Source organism: Gracilinanus agilis, chromosome 2 (genome assembly GCF_016433145.1).
Source record: "Gracilinanus agilis isolate LMUSP501 chromosome 2, AgileGrace, whole genome shotgun sequence".
Taxonomy (NCBI): Eukaryota; Metazoa; Chordata; class Mammalia; order Didelphimorphia; family Didelphidae; genus Gracilinanus; species Gracilinanus agilis.
The window spans coordinates 635301243-635324684 of NC_058131.1; the positions used below are offsets into that span (position 1 = coordinate 635301243).

General features: G+C 37.0%; 1 protein-coding gene across 1 annotated transcript in view; it reads right to left on the minus strand.

Annotated features, from left to right (window-relative positions):
- Positions 1-19736, minus strand: part of FGFR2 (fibroblast growth factor receptor 2) — a 115977-nt gene extending 96241 nt beyond the window's left edge. Inside the window, exon 1 of the mRNA XM_044660192.1 lies at positions 19613-19736. Coding sequence (XP_044516127.1) covers positions 19613-19721 — 109 coding nt within the window. The 5' untranslated portion in view covers positions 19722-19736. The remainder of the gene's footprint in view (positions 1-19612) is intronic.
- Positions 19737-23442: the final 3706 nt, after the last annotated feature.

A 23442-nucleotide genomic window follows, 5' to 3' on the forward strand; every position in this document is an offset into this window, starting at 1 on the left:
TATGAGCCTCAGTTTTCCCATCTTTAAAATTGGGTAAAATGAGCTCCAAGATCCCTTCTATCTCCAAACCTATGTATGACCTAAAGCATCAAGGACAGGGGTTAAGGATGACATGGCATGGAAGGATTCATGGGATAAATTCACACAATTTGAACTGATTCTCTATTGACACAATCTGTGCATACAGTAGTTGCTTTGTAAAGGTGTTGCCATATTAAACAAATACTTGCCCTTCATGTGTCTCTTTACAGAACATTGACAGCATTTTCACATACACTGCCTCCTTTGATTCTAATATCTTCATGAAGTAGGTAAGAGGTACTAATATCTCCATTTTACAGATGAAGAAAAGGAGGTTTGGGCAGAAAGGTCAAGGGCATTGCCTATTGCTTTACAGGTGACAAGTGGAAGAGACTCAACTAGAATTAAGGGTGTTGGGACTCTAAATTAGTGGCCCTGGTTACAATACTGTCCCATGCAGTAATCACTAAGATTTTCCAGTGGTATCAAAATCACAGAAACCATATTTCTGCAGCTATTAGGTAAATTCTCAATGGCTACACATTTTGATAAGTATCCAAATTGGACATGGAGTTTTTTTGTTTTTCTTTGCAGACCATCAATCCATTAAATTATGTGTTGAAAAGAATAATATACATTTTTTCCTTTTTTTTGAATCAGAATTGTAATTTCATTGGCCCAGAAAACTCTGTCTACTTATACAGACCAGCAGGGGCACTGAAAAGGAGCTAGGGTCTGCGGTCACATAGACAAAATAGGTCACAAGTGACACTTTAATCTGGCACTTCTAGACTTTATGTCCAGTTCTTTATCCATTATACTAGCCTTTAAAGAAGGGTGAGCCATATAGAATAGTGAGCAGTAGAGCTGACACTAGACAACGTAGGCTCAAATTCTGGTTTCACCAGCTCCTTTCAATGTTCTCTTTTTCCCTTTGTTTTTATTTTATTATTTATTTAAGTATTTTTCCATGGTTACATGATTCATGTACTTTCCCTCCCTTTTTCCCCTCCCCCCTCCCAGAGCCAACAACCAATTCCACTGGGTTATACATGTATTATCACTCAATACCTATTTCCATGTTAATCATTTTTAGAATAATCTTTTAAATATCAAACCCCCACATCCAATACCTATATAAACAAGTGAAAAATTCAATTTTCTTTTTTTGTGTTCCCCATTTAGAGTGTAAGCTCCTTGAAGACAGCAAATATCTTGCTTTCTGCTTGTATTTGCATTCATAGCACTCAGCACAGTGCCTAGCACATAGAAGAACTTAATAAATGCTTGATAATGATTTGCCAGCTTTGAGACCTTAGACAAATCCAAAACTTTTGAGGATTCTATGTAATAAGGGGAGAGAAATACTAATGCTGCCTAACCTGTAGAGTTGTTGGGAGGATTAAATAGCAAAACATACGTAAAGTACTTAAGTACTCTAAAGAAGCATATAATTATAAGCAATCATCATAATTATTTCTAAAGAGTACTGAACTTAAAGTTAGAAGACTTGTTTCAAAACCTGCCTGGAACACTTACTAGCTATGTGACCAAGGGCAATTCATAAGCCTCTATAAGCCTTATTTTTTCTCATCTGTTATATGGGGTAATAATACACTCTCTCTTTCACATGGTTGTGAAGAAGGTGTTTTGCACATTTTAAAGCATTACAGAAATATGAGCTATTTTTATAGAGCTACATAAATTCTCCCATCTAACAAATGAGTAATAGTAATCAATAAACACTACAATATATCTCTTGACCCAATATTGTGTTCTTTTTTCATTAATAATTCACTAAAATTCATAAATCATCCAGTTAAGACAGATTACTATACTTAAAAAGGATACAAAAGAAATGGAAAAAAAAAACCCATGTCCTTCATCATCTTCATTTCAAAAATTCTAACCACCACCACCTCCCCGCCCCAATCCCCACATCAGATTCTTCCTAAATTCTTCTAAGGACTGCTTTGAGAAACAAATGAGAGGATACTTATAAAGTGGTTAACAAAGTGCTTGGCACAAAGTACTATATATAAAAGCTTATTCCCACCCACCCCCATCCCTACCCTTCCTCATTTCTCTTCATTTATATCCTCAGGTCACCAAGGCAGCCTTCTAGTTAAAGCTACAGGCTTATTCTTATTTCCTAGGTCTTGTGATTTTTGTTTATTTGTTTGTTGGGAGTGAAGGGAAAGTTTGGAGCAGCCAGTGATTTCAATGTGAACTGCTGATGAAAAAACTTCTACAATGCAGTTTGGTATCTTGTATCTTCTCAGCAACTTGGGATCTTTGGGACTTATCTGGGCACTGAGATATTAAGTGTCTTTCCCAGGGTCCCACAATCATGGGTCAGAGGTGGACTTGAACTGAGGTCTTTCAGAATCCAAGGCTAGTGCTCTACCCACCAAGCTAGGCTGTCATTCTTTTTATTAATTATTCTAAAAATAAAAAAGGTAGAAGGGGGAGGAAGATAATGAGAGAAAGCGGAAAGAGACAAAAAAAAGGTACCAAAGATGAAATCCCTAACATTTTCTCTTAATGGGAATATTATGTCACCCTTTAATTTTCAAAGAAGCTTTTAAAGATCTTTCTTGCATATGCTTGAAGTAAGAGATGTGAATATATAACAGAATTAAGGGGAAATCTTATATTCCTCTAAACTCCTACACAGTTTAAAACTTTATCATAGGCTACCTTGTACTGTTTGCTGTAGTTTCATAGGTGTTAAGTCTTATCTCCTCAAATAGATTTCAAATTCCTTAAGCACAAGAACTATGACTCCTACATTGGATTTTCAATTTTCAATCAATTTGCATTTCAATCAATTTTCAGCTGATTGAGCATAGTTCAGCAGAAAGAATATTGAGTTCAGACTCAAAAACAGTAAATTCAAAATCCCAATTCTGCCACTTACTCTGAGTGTAACAATAGGAAAATGACTTCCTCTCTCTGGGTCTTGTTATCCTCATCTATAAAATGAAGGGTCTAATAATAATGGCCTCTAAGTACCCTAAGTAAGCTCTATATCTCAATTACTATTATTTCTCTATTAATTTTCCCTTTCCTGGACTCAAAAGAAAATTTTATGTTAAATGAATAGTAAATACTTGAGTTGTAAACACAAACGTGGTTCACTTTAAATTTTTAAATTTCAAAGATTTTGAGCTAAATAGATACATATCTCAAATGATTTTTGGAAAATCATAGGGTTTGGTGTTAGATAGACCCCCAGAGATTGGCTGGTCCAATCTCTTCATTTTACAGATGAAGAAACAGATTAAGTTTCTTCTCCAAAGTTACATAGGTAATAAATAACAAAGTTGAAATTCAAAACCTGGTCCTCTGGCTCCAAACTCATTTACACCCTTAAAGGAAATGGCATATGGCCTGTGCTGAAAATGACACCTAATATGTAGTGATTCCAATGAGATAAATGAAAAGAACATAAATCACAAGATAAGTGAAAATAAATGGTGCAAAATTACAAAAAAAAAAAAAAAAAAAAAAAAAACTTGGTTCCAGAAAAGAAAGAGAAGATATCCTTAACCCTCTGTTCCCTCCTTTGAGGAAATGGTGAGTCCACAGATGTGGAACATTACGTGTAATATCAGATTTTTTTCAATATATCAATAAAAATTTAAGTACCTATTATGTGCCAGCGTTAAATTCTAGAGTTACTTAAAAGGCAAAAGACACAGGCCCTGATCTTAAAGAGCACATAGTTATGATTTCTCAGTGTACTGATTGGTTTTGATGATTTTCGTTTTCTTCCTCTTTTTCTTAAACAATTTTTCTTTTTTTAAAAAAGGATGGCTCATGAAGAAGGTAAAGGGGAGAAAATGTCAGTAATATAAAAAAACAAAAGATGTCAATTTTTTTAAATTATATCTAAGATTTTTTTAAAAATCCAATTCATCTAATAACAGTTTTGTGAAGCACATAATATTATCTCTGTACTTTACAGAATAAAAAAATAGAAACAAATATATTAAAAGACTTTCTGGAAGTACAAAGTTTCCAGATTTGTCAATGTGAACAGAACAGCATTTGACTCCCAGGCTAGAGTTCTATCCAGTAGCCTAAGGTCCATGAACTTTTTAAAAAATATTTTGATAACTGTATTTCAATTTGATTGGTTTCCTTTGTAATTTTGTTGTATTTTATTCTATGCATTTAAAATGATATGATTAGAAGAGGTTCATAGGGCTCACCAGTCTGTCAAAGTGATCCATGATCCAAAAGGTCAAAAAATCCCTAAAACAGATAAATACTAACTTTTAACCATATGCTGAAGTACCTCAAGGAACTTGCCACTCATTGAAGTTTCCTCCTTCCTTCTCTGCTGTGTGTATAACTGACTTTTTAAGTGTCTTTCTCACCTAGCTTTTCTCACTTGTCCTCATTCTCAAATAAATTCTCTATCACCTTGAAGTCCCTAAGGGCTAACTATGACGCCACTGTTAGCCATTCTATCTTGTGTGGGGACAATTATGGCCAAGAAAGAGCATCTATTTGTTTAACTATTATGATCCCTTACAGTATACTCTGGTGACCTGTTTCTAAGATGTACAGTTCTTCCACTTTCATTATGTTCCAGTGCATCCTAAGAGAATTTTTCCCTCCTGCACTAAGAATAGTCACCTTTTTCCAAATCACATTAGGAAGGCAGAGAAGACACTACTAGTATATAACTCTTTTCGCCCTTTATCATTCTCTTTATATACACCAAGACCTCACTAAAATGACACTTCTCAGTGTCTGTCTATGTGCTACAGATCTGAGATAACCTTGGATGGAGTTTAAGACAAATCTGCCTCCTAAATTTAACTGAAGGGTGTAAAGTCTTACACTTGTCAGTCAATCAGCCAACGAGCGTTTATTAAATTCTCACCATGTCCCAGGCATTACCCTGATCATTAGATGATAGGTAACATTTACCTACTGCTTTAAGATTTGCAAAGTACTTTCCAAAACTGAGGAATTTCAACTGATCCTCACAACAACCAAGTTACATAGCTGAGATAGATCCAAAGTCACACAGCTGGTGTCTGAGACAAAAATCAAACATAGGGCTTCTAAACCTAGCATTCTACATTCACTGCAAGAAAAACTGTCAAAGAAAGAAACTTATATGTTGGGAGGCTGGCTATATCACAGAGCCTTCTTTATGAAAGACTGAGTCTTGTCTTCTCCCAGTCCTTGTTAGATGTGCTTCACAGGGGATGCAGATGGCACTACCAGTTAGTCTACTCACCTCACTGTCTGTGACATAAAAAGAATTATGTAAACTGGCAAGTGGTGTTTTACAAACAGAAACTATGGTGAGACGGATAGAGAACAGATGGATAAATAGTGATAGATGGACAGGCAGGATGGATAGGTAGAGAGATATTTAACTGAGCCTCTGATTTTATCTGCATCCCCTCTTAGCAAAGAACTTCCTTTACCAATGCAGATTAGCAATTTAGTTACAATTTTAAGGGTCTTAGTGTTGCCTGGGGCCCTGAAGGGTTAAAGGGCTATGGCTTCACATCTAATAAATATAGTAACCGGAACTGGAACCCAGATCTTATTAACTTTGAGGCCAGCACTCTCTCCCTGACAAGATGATATGTCTCTCATATCTCTGTGTCTCTCTGCTTCTGTCTCTCTTCCTCCCACTGACACATACTTATACTTTCTATATAATATACTATGTTGCCTTTAAGGATGTCATATAGTATATACATATTGATTTATATATATATATGTATGTATGTGGATAGATTGATGATGGATGGATAAAAGATAGAAGTTAGATGGATGGATGGATGGATGCATGGGGAGAGAGATGTGGATGGATAGATAGACAGACAGATAGATAGATAGACAGACAGATAGATAGATAGACAGACAGAAATGTAGATGGAGAGATGGATGGATGGATGGATAGATAGATGGATAGATAGATAGATATGTAAGTAGGTAGAGAGATAGATGGATGAATGGATGGATATATATATATATACATATATATATATATATATATATATATATATAGAGAGAGAGAGAGAGAGAGAGAGAGAGAGAGAGAGAGATAAGTAGGTGGATTCATTCCTGGGGCACTGAAAGGTTAATGACTTGGCAATGGTCACAAAACTCCTTGCATGGGTCTTTCTTTGGTTCAGACTTGTGATTTCACTAATATAGAAGAATGTCCTGTGAGGAAAAGACCATAGAAAGTCTTTGTCTTAGCAAAGTTGCCTGGGGGCAGTAGAGGGAAGTGATTTGCCCCAGGTCACATAGCTAATTTTACCAGAGGCTGGACTTTAACACATGTTCTCAAAAGGCAGCATAGGATCATAGATAGAGAGCGCAGCCTCTGAATGAGGACAAGGATTCAAGTCAGGCTTCTGACTAAGATTAGCTGTAACCTAGTATTCCTCTGCCACTATAACCACAAGCCTGGACAATAGAAAAGCACATACTAGCTTTGAGATCGTGGGCAAGTTTCTCTTAACCTCTCAGTGTCCCCGGGCAACCCTCTAAGACTTTTAAATTCCTTAACCAGTAGCCACTCTGGATGGGTGAACCAAGTTTTCCAGTTGTCTAGAACAAAAACCAAACCCCTATGAAGACCTGCACATAGATAACACGTGTATTATGAATATGATCTATATGTTCTTATGCTGAAGATGAACAGGCATCCCCCAGCTACAAAACGATTAAGGAAGTCCTGTGGCATCTCTCGCTCCCTCTTGCTTCTTTCACTAGACATCTTTTGGGGGGGGGGTCTTATTCAGCAAGTTTATAGAAAGGGCTTGAGCCTTCTCTCAGCATGACCCCAGCTCCAACACTCACTTTGATTTTGCAGATGCCTCCTCATGTCCTGGGACGGGTCCCAAGGAGCAGCATCTCAGCACTTTGCAAATGGAGGGTGAGCAGCTGGATGCCTGAAAACAGATGGCCTTCCTCATTTGAATAGGTTTGATCTTGTCTAGTGTTCAAAGCTAAGCAAGTTTGGGTTTGGTTAGCACTTGAATAGTTTGTTTGAGGCCTGGCGCTTCTCTAAGACACAGATCACTAAACTGGATGATTCCGTAGTAAGCAGCAGGATTTGAATGACCTATATTTGATGTTTTCCTAAAGCTGCCTGCTATGGTAATGCCGAACAGGGGGGCTGTTTCTTAGGAGGGAGAGATGATAGTCTGGCTTTTGTACATTAGAAGGTAAGTAAGAGAGCTAGTTTAGGGTCAGCATTTTACAAAAAGAAAAGGAAACTTCCCCCTTCCTCAACCCTGCCCCCAATAGGAATCTTGTAGTGGAGGATTTAAACCCAAATTAGCTCAGGAAATTCCAAATTTAGATGGCCGCTATGACATTTAACCTTTCTTTTATTGGCATTTTTCTAAAATCTACAGAAGTGGGAGCTGATAAAAGATAATCCTAAATTAACCCCCCTTTTGATGGGTCTATGACTGTAATCAGAGTCCCTTTTCAAATTAAATCAAATCCTTCACTAACCTCAAGGAAGGGGAAACATGGGGGGAACACATCACCTCCTACCCCTACTTGCCTTTGCTTCCCATTATAAGGGTTTCCAAGCATTTGACAGTTTTCTGTACTATTGGGGCACAGTCAAAGCAGATTAATCTGAGGTCATGTCTTGCCCCTGCCACAGACCAACTGGGTAACCATGGTTATGTCACTTATCCTACCTGAACCTCAGTTTTCCCTTCCATAAAATGAGAAACAAATTCTTGCACTACCTGCCACACTAGATTGTTATAGGGAAGGTGTTTTGTGAATGTTAAGGGGTCATCTAAATATGAGTTATAAATTCAATTTTCAGGTGCTGATTGCCTTGTCTATGCATTTGTCCTCATGTTGGTTATTTCTTTAAAAGCTGGCATCCTCCATAAATCTGTCAAGCATAAGCAGTAACAGCAAAGAATTTGATAGGGGAAAATACTGAAACCAGGATAGACTAAGATGGGAAACTGAGATTTCCTACATTTCTTATATTTCTCCATGTTATCCTGTCCTTTATTTTCACAGATTATTAAGTATTCAAATTACTTCTCACAACTTTCGACCAACAAATCAATTATCCTGCCTTTCATGAGGCATCCAAGCCTCTTCTCTACAACCAAATATCAATTCCAATAGTTCTCTAGAAATCAGTATGACTTTCTAAAAACTTTTAATTTCTTTAGGTTAGGATAATAGCGTCAAACTCAAAAAAAATGGGGCCACTAAACTGGGCATAAAGCTCCCTGTGGGTTGCATTTTGACTTAGAAAGCCAACATTGCATATATTCCATTATACTTTCATTTATTTTGTTAAACATTTCCCAATTACATTTTAATCTGGTTCCAGTCCTACTCAGGAATGGCTATATATAGGTACATCTTTGACACCTCTGGTTTTAGAAGATATACATGCTTTCCATACAGGAAGCAAGGCTGATATCTTGGCTTAAAATGTATCAACATGCCTATTTCCTTCTAAAGAAAGAATCTATATACTACAAACAAGGAAAATGCTGCTTTTCAGAAAAGAGTCAGTGAGCTCCAAACTGGCTAGCAATGACTCCCACTGAACAACTGATCTGCTGAAAAGAAAGGAATAGGTGATGGTCACTCCCCAAATCCCTTGACTTTAAGAACCACTTTTTAGGAGATACTATCACAGCTCTCCTTTCTTCCCAAGATTGCTTATTACCCACAAGATAAAATCAATGGTCATTACCTTCCCTCCTCTGTATGTATAGCTGGAAATATACCTATATGTGTATATATGAATGTAGACATAAATTGAAAGCCCCTTTTCAAAGCTTTTCTTTGGGGGGGACAGACTTTTGATTTCATTGGTAGATGAAAGCATTGATCTGGAAACTCTCAGCACTCATGGAACTTATCTGTGACCTCCAGACTATTAAGGTGTTTCCTGACATTGAAAATTTAAGGTCCAATGGTCACTCAGAAAGTGTAAATCAGAGGAAGGACTTGAATCCATTTCTTCCCAAGGTCAGTCCTTGATCCATTAAACTATACTCCTTTTCTTAAAGATGTTTAAAATATTTTTTAATTTCCAGGGCTGTATAGAAAGTTAGAATTTCAGTATTTCTCTTCTATAATTCTCATCATTTGAGAACTTTATGCTTTTCTTCAAATCCTCAGCTCTCATCTCTAAAGGCACAATATTGCTAGGGATTTTAAATTCACAATATATCTTCAGCAAACCAAAACGATTCAATTTATCTCAGAGGCTAGGTAGAAAAAAAAAACCCAAATCACATCTGAAAATAATCACAGATTTAACGTTACTTCATTTTAGAATTGGTTCTGTCTTTCCTCCTTTTGCCCCTTTCCCTCAAAAATATTCCCTAACTCACTTATCAAAGACTTTTCTCCCTGGTCTAGGTGCTACTTTTACCCTTCAAATTTATAAGTTTTCCCCCTAGAACCAGAATATAATTCTTTATGCTCACATGTCTTACTGTTATTTGATTGTCTGGGCCATGTGATAAATAGGAGAGCCCTTCCTTATTCTCCTCTATATTATGCCTGCTAAACTGGTGTGAGATATCCTATCTACCTTAACCTTAAAAAGTAGAAGCTTCTGAAGAAAAAGTGAGAGAAAAAATCCTACCTTAATTGTAATTGTAAAATTGTAAAATGTTTTTGTGATAACAAGAAAATGGATGCCTATCAATTAGGAAACAAATAAATCAATTATGGTTCATGAATATAATGGTAAACTAAAGTCTAAGAAAGAATGAATATGACAAATTCAGAAAAATATGAGAAGACTTGTATGAACTGATTCAAAGCAAAATAAGCAGAACCAGAAGAAGAATATACACAACCAAAAAATAGCAAAATAGAAAACAGTACTGAAAGATATCAGAACCTGATTAATGCTGAGACCAATCTTGAATTCTCTGCCATAGCTGAGGAGTGGTGAGCTAAAGGTACAAAAAGGCCTACCTGGTCAGAAAGGCCAATGCATTGACTCTCTTTCCTTAAATTGACCTTTTTGTTTGTTACAAGGGAGGGTTTTATTGATTGAGTGGGAAGAGGAGTCATTGGGAAGTAAAAAAGATATAAAAAATTCATAAAATATTTGCTTAAAAATAACAATTAAGTGGCTTAAAATCTACATACCTTTTCACCTGGCAATCCCACTATCAGAATGTATTTAAAGAAAATGCATTTTGTGTACAAGGATATATACAGAAAACCTGGAAACAGCTACAATGTCCAACAGCTAACAGCTATGTGATGGTTAAATAGATGTTGTAGTAAACAACATAAAAATGATAAATGCAAGGAATATGTTAAAGTATAAAAATATATATGAAATTGTGCATGAAGTTAAACTTAGCATAAGGCAGAATAACATAGTAGAAAGAAATCCGTATTGGAAATCAGAATACTTGGTTTCAAATTCTCAGCTCTGCTACCTCCTAAGAGACAGGCAAGATTCTTAAACACTTAGAGTCAGCTTCCAGATCTTTAAAATGAGATAAAATTAAATTACCTTAAAGGTTTCTCACTGTTCAAAATATATAATGTTCTAAACTAAGAGATCTGAGTATACAGTAAACACTGATTAATGTGTGTGTATGTATATATATATGTGTGTGTGTGTGTATATATATATGTATATATATATATATATAAAATAAACACTAATTGTTACTGAATATAATATAATATGTGTGTGTCACCAAAGAAGTTCAGGATAAACCCTTATCTTCATGGACTAAATGGCAGACACTAGAGATAATTTAGGCAAGCACCTGAGAATTCACAAGAAATGTTCTAGATCCAAATCAATAATCTTCCAGAAAACTTTTCCAGCATGAGCTTTTTGACAGGACAGGGCATCACACTTACCTCAAAGAAAAGCATTACATCAATAACCCTGACTTTAACTGGTTTATCCAACAAAGGAGGTGAGAAACCCATTTAACTCTTTCATGCTAACATCCACAAACTATCCAGAATAAATATTCACCATCACTACTGACTCCATAATCCAGTAACATCCAAGTCCATTGCTTCCATCAACTAGAACAATTGTTATAATGTGTACGGCAGTCACAGCCCAGAAGTAACCATGAGAGAATATGTGATTGATTACCACAACATGTTACCAAAAGTTCAAAACCCAACTTCAGGGCAAAAGCAAGTAAAGCCTGTTACACTTCCCACAAATTTTGTAACTTTTTCCCCCATAATTTTCCACAAGCCCTAATGACAGTCCCTTGGAAGCCTGAAACTGAAAAACCTTTTCTTGCCAAAATATATTTTTCTTAATGACGTGTGTGCCCTGGTTTGTTATTGCATGGCTGCAAAAGCTGACTTTTTTAAACAGAAAAAACATTGAAACATTTAGACTGAAAACAGCAAAATGTGCACATTTCGAACCCTCCCATATTTTGCAAAGGGACCCAAGATGGTAGAAAGCATAGGTCAACGTCTGTAAGCACAGTGCCTGATATACAGCAGACACTTAATAACCATTCATTGAAATGAACCAAGCTTGGAAATAATTCTGTTTTGTTTAAAATAAATGTAAATGTGTTCTATTAGAGGACCTTTTCTTTTGTGCTCTGTTTTGAGCATTTGGTTATTCTATCAAAAATTCCTTTAAAGTTATCTATTGTGACATTTTTGGCTATAAAATCTTATAATATTAAGTGCCAGGTAAGACCATAATTGTTTTTACTTATACTCAAGAAAAGGGTTATTGATACAGGAGTCTAGGTAAAGATTGTGAACTATATGTCTTTTTCAGACTTAACTGATTTGAAACTTGAAACATTTATAGTATCTAATATAGATTCAATTGTGCAACTACTATGTGTCAACCAAGAATGTAATATCCATTTTGTTGAAAATTTGGAAGACTTAGAAGGATGGAAGAATGCCACTGCTAAGATAGAAATACTCCCTTGGGACTATCCCACTGTCAACTTTCAATTTAAAGCAGAAGGACTTTCAAAGGGTCTAAATTCTTAACTTGCCAATTCTAAGGATCTTTATAATCATTTTTTACCTCCCCCTCACACACACATACTGAGAGAGAGAGAGAGAGAGTTGGCTTTTTCTTTTAATTTCCAAAAACATTTGGACATATATGGGAAAATTCAACAGTAGACTATTATGTGTAAAAAAGTAATCCACATGTAATAAAGATGGAGAGTGAGGGCCAAAAAATATTCATGAAAATTTATGCAGTATTTGTTTTTGCAGTTATATTATGGGTCTGCCTTGAGCTCTTTTAAGAAAAGGTGCTACATAAATCATACAAATATATATGCCCTATAACCTCATTCCTGAGCCTATCAGCATTTTCATTATAAGCTATTTTTCAATCTCCTCATAAAAAGTGTCACCATGGGCTGAAATTCTATATATATGATCTCTGTTCAGAAATAACTTGGGATTTACTACTCTCTAGTTGTGCAAGAAGTAAATAGAGCTGCAACAATTTGACACTCTGATTCAAAAGGAATGAAAAGAAAGAAAAAGCAATTTTAATACACGCGGCATGGGTCAATTAATCTCAACTGTGGCGCAATTGTTTACTATTTTTTTCAAAGTGGGATAAATGGCAACTGTTGTTTTGTTGGCTACGTTTTAAAATCTGCTAAGATACAAGATTTCCCCTCAATCCCAAAATACATTTTTTTAACATTTTAAGTATAAATATTTAATTTGATCATAGAGGCTAAAATGACAGCACTAGCCTACTTTCTGAAAACCATGATGAGTTAATAAATAAATAATTCAAGAGTTGGGAAATGAGGATAATAATGCACTGTTCCATTCTGACTCTGAGTCTATTCCTTTTTGCGGCTGCCATTTTGCATTTTCTCTATGGCTAGATAATCTTTGAAAAAACAAGACTCATTTAAATACTTATTATTTCTCTGACCTTGGGCAAGTCACTTTTCAGGTCCCAGTTTCCTTTATCTATAAAATGCAATGGGAGGGAAGGGTGTCTGGATGGCCTCTCAGGTCCCTTCTAGATCTAAATCTATAATTATCAACTCTGTCCTCTTAAGCACTGACAATTATAGGTGGTGGGAAGTGAAGATATTTTGAAACTTCCATTTTCATAAAATTGAGATGCAGGCATTCTCACTATAGTCACTGGAGTAAGAAAGTAAAATAGCTACCACCCTACCCCCAATACTACCGAACAAGTAACACTGATGCTTCTCACTGATTCCTACTGTTTGCTAATGGCCTAGAAGTGCATGGTTATATGACCTCTCTTCATCCTTCACCTTTTATCAAAGGATGCTATCACATTCTGATCCTATCCCTCATGTCAGCAAAATGGAGAAACTCTCCTCAGATTCCATGAGAGACTTGAAATCAAGAATAACAGCCCTAGTAGAAACGGGCTATCTTGTTGTTTCAAAAGAAGTATCTCTTATCAAGCAAGAAGAGGAAGTCGCCACCACAGAAGAGAAAGTTGGAGGTCGCCAATTGGAACTCAAGATAACCTTGTCAAAAGTCCTTCATGTGAACTCTTCCTTAAATTATGAACTTTGCTTCCAGGTCTTATACACATGCCTTTCAAAGATGCCCCATGATAAGTCTGAAGAACAAAAACCACTTCCACCTCTCAGAAAGATCATTCAACAGCCCACTCTCTTCTTGCTCAGCAGAAAACCAGAGGCATGGTATGGAGTCAGTGATAGGATACCAAACCAATGGCTATGTGTTTGGCAAACTCATGAATTTAAATGAAGGGACAATGAAAATCATGGAGGGGAAGGCCTCTTCTCTAAATTTCAGGAGGATAAAAAGAATGCCAAATGTAGGGTGAAAATTCACCTTTTGAAACAAAGACAAAGCATACTTATACCAGCATGAAATTTATAGCATCGATAGCACTTGGGTGGGGAAAGGGACATACACATCTGAGAATTTAAGGGCTGGGTGGAATAAATCATTTTTTTTTAAACCCTCACCTTCCATCTTGGAGTCAATACTGTGTATTGGCTCCAAGGCAGAAGAGCAGTAAGGACTAAGCAATGGGGGTTAAGTGACTTGCCCAGGGTCACACAGCTGGGAAGTGTCTGAGGCTAGATTTGAACCCAAGACCTCCCATCTCTAGGCCTGGCTCTCAATCCACTGAGCTACTCAGCTGCCCCCCAGGCCCCCAAAGAAATCATTCTTGAACGTCCCACTAAAGGTAGTCACCTAATGCAGATGTAAACTGGTATTGCATATACTAGCTAGCACAAGGAAAGAGAGACAGACCATGGACTTGGTTTTATACTACAAACTGGCATTCCAAAGTAAATTTCCTAGGTCCTCAATTAAAGATTAATAAGACAGCTTGGAGAAAAACCTTACAATGATGTCCTACCAGTATTAAAGATGGCTACTGGCTTCTTCGCCATGGTCCTTATAGAGTAAATATAAAAACAAATCATCTCTAAGTTCAATGACTACTGCCTTTATTTTATTCGGAAATGGGAACTGCAAACAAAACCTTTCCTGATTAAACAGGACTGTTGGTTTTCTCATGTCCTTTTAAATACTCATTAAATCTGACATTGGCATCTCTACTCTGAGCTGCAAAGGCATTTAAATACTGACTTCTAGAGAGGTTGTAAAGACTGTCACAGAAAGTTCAAGGTGGACAGAGCCTAGAAATTATCCGATCAAACCCTTTCTACTTTACAGCCAAGGAAACTCAAGACCCACAGAAATTAAGGATTCCCTCTAATCGTCTGAAGAGATTAGGATAAAAGCGCCATAGGATTTTAAAGTTGGAAGAGGTCTTAGAGATATGAAAGAGTGAAAGGTATCTGGGTTGGGGCTCAGATCTGGGTTCAAATCCACTTACGATTACTAACTAGTAGTAGGACCTTGGGCAAGTCACTTAATTTTCTTGAATTTCAGTTTCCTTATCTTTAAAGTGAGGGCATAGGAGTTTGGGTAAAAGGATGGGTGATGGCAACTAATAAGGTAATTCTACCAGAACTAGAGAAATTAAATTATTCTGATTTGCCAGGCTAGTTTTCAAGACTTAGTATTAAGCATAGGCCTTCATCTGTGAATTGTGAAATATTTTACATCCTAATAAAGAATGTGTACTCCTTTGTGTCTTTAACTTCATAAGCCTGTATTTAGTTTAACTGGGCAAGAATAAGTCCTTGTTAGTAGACTATCAGGTTACAGTCAAATCTTACATACCAACACTAATGGAGAATAGTAAAGATACAGATCATATAAAACAATAAATAATTTTTAAATGATTTCTATCTAGAGAATGTGTACTGTTATTTTTTAAATCTGCATTAAAATGGGAGTGTATCTGATTCTTCAGGAATTTACAAAGCCTCCTGGCATAGAGCAAAGAGTGAGAGCCCTTGAGGCAAAATTCTGCTTTGGATTACTGCGTTGACTTACTCTGTGTGATCATGAACAAGTCATTTACCTTCCTTAGGTCTCAGTTTCCTCATCTGTAAAAGGGGAGGCGGAGTGAGTTGCCATACTCGATGACTTCCACATCCCTTCCAATTCTAAATCTATGACCTCAGCATCATCTTAAAGCTCATAACATGGGGACAATAATGTTTGCATTACCTACTTTACTGGGTTGTTATGAGGAAAGTGCTTAGGATGGAACCCAAATGTGAGTTATTATTATTACAGTACTTGAGATAACATAATGAAGCCATACTTTGGAGACCCGACTTGGCATCCTGCACCCTTCGGAAACTCCAGGCTGGTGAAGGCATCACCACCTTTCACCAGCCCAACTCAAATGAAGCAGTTACCCTCTCAAGTGTGTCTTCTTTCAGGTTCATACTTTCTCCTGGGTGGGAAAGTAATTAAGTGTTTTGGTCTAAAAAGGGACTTTTATTCCAGCTCCAGCTGGGCTAGAATAAACAAGGATCCCGTTAATGTCAACAATGACTTAATTAAGCAAAGTAGGTGACAATGTCAATAACAACTTGAAAGCAAGATCTGCCTCCTCCCAGGGGTAATATCAAGAATTGACTGTACTTTAAATAATCAGAGTATTAATCAACACACCTAATGGAGCCAGTCAGTAACTTTGCACTTGGTTCCTGAAGACAATAAATTCCCATTTCAAAGATAAGTTGTATTTTTTGACAAAATTAAAGCTTCTGGAGGTCTGTCATTAATAAACTATTTTTAAGAGACCTGAGTGTAAATACTTCTTGTTTTTGTACTAAAAAAAAAGTATAGTGTCAAAACATTGGGATATAATTACACTGTAGAGCAAAATGATGGTGTAAAGGGTCATTCATCTTTCCGTTGGGTTAAAACGACCTCTTACAAACAGGAGAACCTTTGAGCAGTTTTTCCATCTGGAAACTTTTTCCCTCTAGTTTAATCCCATAAAATATTATTAAACTGAACTTCCTAGTTAATTAACCACCAAGAATCTACAAAGATAGAATTTCCTAGGAGAAAGAAGTAAGAGAGTGTGTTGGCAGGACTACTGAATATAGTCAGAGGATTTGAGTTCAAATCTTGACATTGCTTCCTGTGTGACCTTGGGCAGAGTAATTAAATTATCTGAACCTTCAGATTCATCTCCTACAAAATAATAAGATAGGTCCTGTGAAGAGTTTTCCAATTATGCTATGATAAGTCCAGGTTTGACTTGTTACTTGTAAAAACTATGCACAATTCACCAAAATAAACACTTAATCTCCATTTTTAAGTACAAAGCTTTATATTAGAGACCAAAGCATTTACCATTTCACTCCAACCAACTCTCAGTGACTAAATAGCAGGGATGTTAAAACTAGATAACAACAAAGCAACCAAACAGCTAGTAAATTCAGTTGTTAAAACTAATAAGAATTTGGGGGCAGCTGGGTAGCTCAGTGGATTGAGAGCCAGGCCTAGAGATGGGAGGTCCTAGGTTCAAATCTGGCCTCAGACACTTCCCAGTTGTGTGACCCTGGGCAAGTCACTTAACCCCCATTGCCTACCCTTACCACTCTTCTGCCTTGGAGCCAATACACAGTATTGACTCCAAGACGGAAGGTAAGGGTTTAAAAAAAACTAATAAGAATTAATTTTTAAACTATTTTCTTGTCTGTAATTAGATTCTGTTTTAACAGATTCTGACTAAAATGCTCTTTAGAATAAGATAGTGTAGAACCACCAGTGTTGATACTATGGGCAGCAGTAAACATGACTGATTGTTCAGTATCCCAAAATGATCAAAAGGACACTTATGGCATGTACTTTTAACACATCTACAGATAATAGTCTACAGAAAAGAAAATGAGAATTATGTACTTATTAAGATCAAATATTTGAGTGAAAATATCTAGCATCACATAACTTTTTAAACTGGGTTGAGCCTTAAAAAAAATCATTTATCCCAAACTTGTTGACAGATAAGAAAACTGAGTCCCATAGAGGTTGCTATTTGTTTAATGACAGGAAACTACTTAGTAAAAACCAGATCTAGGACTCAGCTCTCTCTTGATCTCCCACATACAATGAATGGTTATGAGTTTTACCCATAGAACCATCCCGAAGAGTCATTTCTTTCCATACACATGCGTCTCCCCACTTTTCTTCTCTATGTAAGAGTCCAAAGACCTGAGTTCAAATTCTAACACTACACCTTACTGTGTCTAGATAACAGTGAGCAATCTAATTAACCTCTTTGGGCCTCAGTTTCCTCACAGATGACTTCTAAGTTCCCTTCAGACTCTAAATCTGTGATCCTAAGAGATTATGACCTTTCTCTTATAATTAATGGAATTTTCAAATAAATCCTCCATGCTCATCGAATGTTGAAATAAATTCACTAACATGTTACAACAAAAGCAATATAAATTCAGATGAAAAAGGCCATTTTCTTTTTTTTTTTAACACATGATTTCCTGAGGTTATTTTTTTAATTTTTTAATCCCAGCACTACTTTCCCAACTTGTGTTATGACATATGCTCAGGGTAAAACTAGCAATTAGGAAAGCATCCATTTTAACTCATAGTATGATGTTTTTTTGAAAGTACAAGCATATTCATCAGAAATCAGAGACCCTCCTAAAAATGGCTTCAAATAAAGTTTTTAAGATATACTGCATTTTTAAAATGCCATTTATGCTCTAGTTTCTAGTACATAGTTAAGGAGAATGCTAGGAAGTAAATCTATAACTTTTCCCATCTCTGTTGCGAACCCCCACAGATCTCCCTTCTCAAGGCTATGAAAGGCTTTATTATGCCATCAGACCTATTAATTATAAAGTCTTCATTCCCTTTCCTTAACAAAAGTTCAGCATTCTCTCTTACGCAATGGCTTCAGGTTAACAGTGTCTCAGTGCAGGAAAAGATTTGACCTTGTTCTTCAATGACTGTCACGCATTTCTGGGTTTCTTTTGAAATCCTTGTGTAGTCTAATGGAAGAATTCAAATCTCTCCTCTCCTTTCCACCTTCCTTCACAAACCACCACCATTTCTTTTCCTAACTAATGCTGAAAATGTTTGTGCTTCCTTCATTGCTACAACCTGTCCTCCATATAATCACATTCCTGATCATTTCACCCTGTAACTCTGACGCTTCCCCATAACAGCTGACCTGAAGCTGGGGAATCACTCATGATGGAGGCGTGCTCCTAAAAGGCAATGGAGCACCAGGTGGGTAATCAACAAACAGGTTCATTAAGTGGTGATGAGAGTCTGGCTTTTCCTTTTTTATTCTCAGATTACCACTTGAAAAATAACTCGGCTACCGATATTCTTTCGTGATGACAGATTTCAGTCTTACACTGACTAAAGACTTGGCTAATGTTATTTCCGAAGAGACTACCAGAGGACCCAATTCTGAACATCTAAATATGTTCAACCTCATTACTAAGGCTTTTTGTTTTTTTCCTACCTTGTTTTAAAATGAAATTTTGAAAGTTAAGATAGTTCTGGTAAATGTACAAGTGAGAATCAAGTACTATTTACTTTGGAACTATTCAAAAAACAATGCCAAGCTTTCGTGATCTAGCTTTAGGAAAATTACGTTGACTAAAAATTCAAAAAGACCAGAAGGTATGTAACTTCACCAACCTGAACTTCAGAAGGATAAACTACTCCAAAGATAAAAAATTGAAATGCCAATAAATGGAGGGGTTTGGACAGTTCCCTTTGTTAGAAAGTAGGGACTCTTTCTACTTTATTCAGGTATTATCTCCCAAGCTGGACTGCTGCGGTAGTGGATGTATATAATGAATACAGCATTCATTCTTCTCAGCTTTCCTAAGGAACCAGGAGAGGAACCGCTAAGGGTGAACTGTTTGCTGGCTCCCCTATTCAAAATAAAGAGCTGCAGAATACCAGAAATCATGAGGCTGTATCTTCTAGCTTGTGGCTTCCCAAGTAAATATCTCTCCTCTTCTAGGAGAGCCTCCTCCTCAGTAATAAACCTAAAGATCATTCCAATAGTCTCAGTGAGTTTTCAGTTATGATAATACAAGCAGCAGTCACTTGCAAAAATAAAATTTCAAAGAGCCATGACATTTCCAAGGAGAGAGAATTGGAACAAAACTTGAGATTCAAGAAGTGTAAGGAAATAACTTACCTTCAGGTTCTAAGGTGGTTTCTTCAACTAAATTGAATGATGGTCTGGCCAGGGAAAAGGTTGCCATGGTGATTAAGACCAGGCACATGAATCGACCCCAGCTGACCATCTTCACTGTGCCAATCCCGAGTCCTTTTCCATAGTTCCATGTGGACGTTAATCCCATCTGAACACCTCTAAACAAGCATGGACCACAAGCAATGCCTTCGGCCTTCAAAAGGCTCAGAAATGTGGCTGCTATTGTGGCTGCTGCTGCTGAAGCTGTTACTACTGCTGCTGCTGCTGCTGCTGCAGAGGGAAAGAGATTTAGTGTGTCAGTGAAATCATCCTGAATGCCAACTGAAAATCTTACCTTAAACCTAGAGTGGGAGGGCTTCTGCAATATGAAAAAAACTGAGTTATCATTGACTATCTATGAATGGTTTCCATCATAATATCAGGTCCTCCAGCATTTTTAGAATTCTGTTCCTCAAAATATATTGGGGTTCATGCCAATCACTAAAAAGTTAAGATATTTCTCCCCAAAAAAGTATCTTAATTAAACGGGCATTTATGGGTCCCCTAAGAGAGAAGAAACAACCACCTGGGTATTTCAGTTATTCAGGGTATATTCTTTTTATCCCTTGGAAATTTTGATCCCTCTCCATCACACCTCTCTTCCCCACAGCAAGAGAAATAATTCTGACCTTAGTTTCAAGGGCAGTCCAAGCAGCAACTACAAAAGAAGTTAAAAATACTCCAGTTGGCATAATGGGACTTGTTAACTACTCTTCCTTCAACTTTGTGTTTGGTAACAATGGAAATGTGAAGAACACTGGTTACACACACACACACACACACACACACACACACACACACACACACACACACACACATTTATGCTGGGCAAGCAACCAGCCTAAAAGAACAGAATGCCCTTCACTTTGTACCAAGGGAAAAGGGAAAGGTAACACGTCAAAGAAAAAAAAATGTTTGGAAGCTTCACAGAAAACAATTTCTACCAGTTTCCCACTGGTCACAAATCAATTTCAAATCTGATATTTAATTCACTCTTTCTTCAAACTGACCACCATTTAAAAGAATGATGGAACCCGAATCCTCTACAACTATGAGTCAGTCAATGCCTACTACCACAAATAACATTAGCTCACCCGGTTATTTAATACTTTGGGGATTGCAAAGTACTTTATGTTCCTTATTTCATTTGATCCTCATTGCCCACCCAGTAAGGTAATTATTATCACAGAATCATAGATTTAGAGCTAGACCAGTCTTTGGAGCCCCATTGAATCCAAATACCTCATTTTACTGTTGAAGAAACAGAGGCAAATAGAGGTTAAGCAACTTGCCCAAGATCAGTCAGATAAAGTCGTTCAAGGTCACTCTGATGGTGTCTCTGAGATAATCTTTGAACTTGGCTCTCCTGATGTCCCATCTAGTTCCCCATGTACTTCTAAGCAAAAATAACCTAACCCAAGAGAAAACACCTTTGATCTGGATAAAACAGATTAACAGGCTGCATAGGCTAAATACATAAGGAACAGAGAAGTCAAGCCTGGAGAGTAAACAAATAGAATACTCTAAATCATTTCTCTATCTCTGAGACAGTGATGCTGATAGAGGATTTGGCCAAGGACCTAAATTTAGCAACTATTTGCAGAAACTTCAAAAGTGGCAGTTGTAAAGATGAGTTCAACTTGTTGTTTCCTCAGGCCAATATTAACCCTTCTCCTGAAGGATGTTTATGGAAGAGTAAAATATTAACAAATTACTTTTTATCTTCACATTTTTCTCAAATATTCAACCTAGAGATAGACTCTACCACATGGGAGACAGAAAACAGACCATACTTACTTAACTTCAATGTGCCTCAGTTTCTTCATCTGTAAAATGAAAAAGCTGGACTCAATGGACTCTTCCAGCTCTAAATCTATGATTCTAGGATAATGTGAATGATGAATATGAGAACTAATTTCCAATAAGCTTCTACTCTGCTTCCACATCTCCTGTTAATTGAAATAGCTTCAGCAAGTCATTAAAGATCACTGAGTCTCGGTTTTTCTCATGAGTAAAATGGGCAGAATTATGCTTGCCTACCTACCTCTCAGGGTTGTCATAAAGATCAAATGTACAAGAAAGTGCTTTGTAAACTATAAAATGTCATGTAAATATAAGGGAACATTATTGTGGTTATACAAAGGAAGAAGTTTACAGTCTTAGAAAATCTAACTCCCAAATGGAGTAGGTAGAACTAATCACAACTTTAAACTACACAGACTATAAATCTCTTGGAACATACACTGTGTACTTTCTTCTGCATTACATGGGCGATGACCCTCAAAATAAGGTTTCAAAACTACAGAGCTTTTCCCCAAATTTCTCACCAACTTGATGGTCCAGTTATGAAATTCTATTTCGACATTGCATGAGCTTTCACATAATATCCCAAACTGCTCCCTACTGACCTTCACTAAACACATCACCACTGTACAGATAACTGCCAGAAACAATTTTAAGAAGGATGCAATACTGTTTTCAGAAGAAGAAATGAAAAGAACGACAGGTCTAGGTGGAAGATACTTTCTATGTCAATTATAGATTCTACTCCTCTCAAAAAAAAAATACCTACATAGAAAATATAAGCATAGACACATGCACATATCAGTGTGCTACATAGATATGCAGATATATACATGTAGAGTTGTACAGACATATGAATGTAGGACCCTGTTTACAATTGTTCCAAGGTTTGTTGTTTTTTTTAATTCTGTATTTTCTGTGGTTTAACTTTCAGAGCCCTCAATTATAATGACATTTATTTCTAAAACATCTCCATATATCTGAGTTAGAAGATAAAAATGAACTTGTTTACTGATGATCACAAATATTCTCAAACTGGATTTTAAAAAACAACTTCCTGAACAATTAAGAGTATGGTGTTTACAGAATTCTGACAATCTTCCACTTCAAACAAGACAATTCTGGCAAAGCTCCTTCACAACACCAATCAGTGGTTGGTTGCTTTCATGCAATTACCTGTTCTTTGACAGAAGCCCTTCTAGGATGGCAAAATATGCCTAGTGTTCCTCAGACCTAACAGCATCCTGGAAAACAGAAACCTGAACAGGTCCGTGGATGCCATCAGTTTCTCTCCCAGTGCCTAGTTCTGCAGCTAGATGATTCCAGATTAAACACTCACCATAGAGGCATTCCCTCAATTTAGGGTGGCCAGGGCCTCTGACAACATTCAGTGAAATCAAGTTTTTTTCCCTAGTGTTTCCCGCCAGAGTTTCCAATGTATGGCAAGACCTCCTACACTGGATAATTATGGACCTCTATTTCAATGTTTGGAACACAGCCCCAGCATGCTTCTGGCCTCCACAATCCCAGCTTCCTGACTACAATACCATAATCCCTCCTGGAGTCTCAGACTCAGTGAAAGCCGCACGTAGTGTTTATTTTTTCCCTTGAAAGGGAACTCTGTCTCTCTGCTCAGCCCGTACTTGGGGAGGAGCTGTCAGCCTCCAATGATTGATCGTTCTCCTGGCCACCCCTCATCAAGTCAATTTTCACCTCGTCACATACCTGCCCAAATTACTTTGCCAAACAGACAGGCGGGAGAAAGCAGCCTGAAATACAGGAGAGTTGGCCCTATCTCACCCAAGCCACAACAGAACTTTAAAAAACAAACCGGGGCGGGTTAGGGAGGGGGGAGGTTTGGGGGGGGGGGGTCCGCGGGAGAGACACTCTACGCATAAACAAGTATTAGTGAAGGCTGGTGTTAATTAAGTTTAGCCTTAAATGTTCCTCCTCTCCCCACCACCACCACC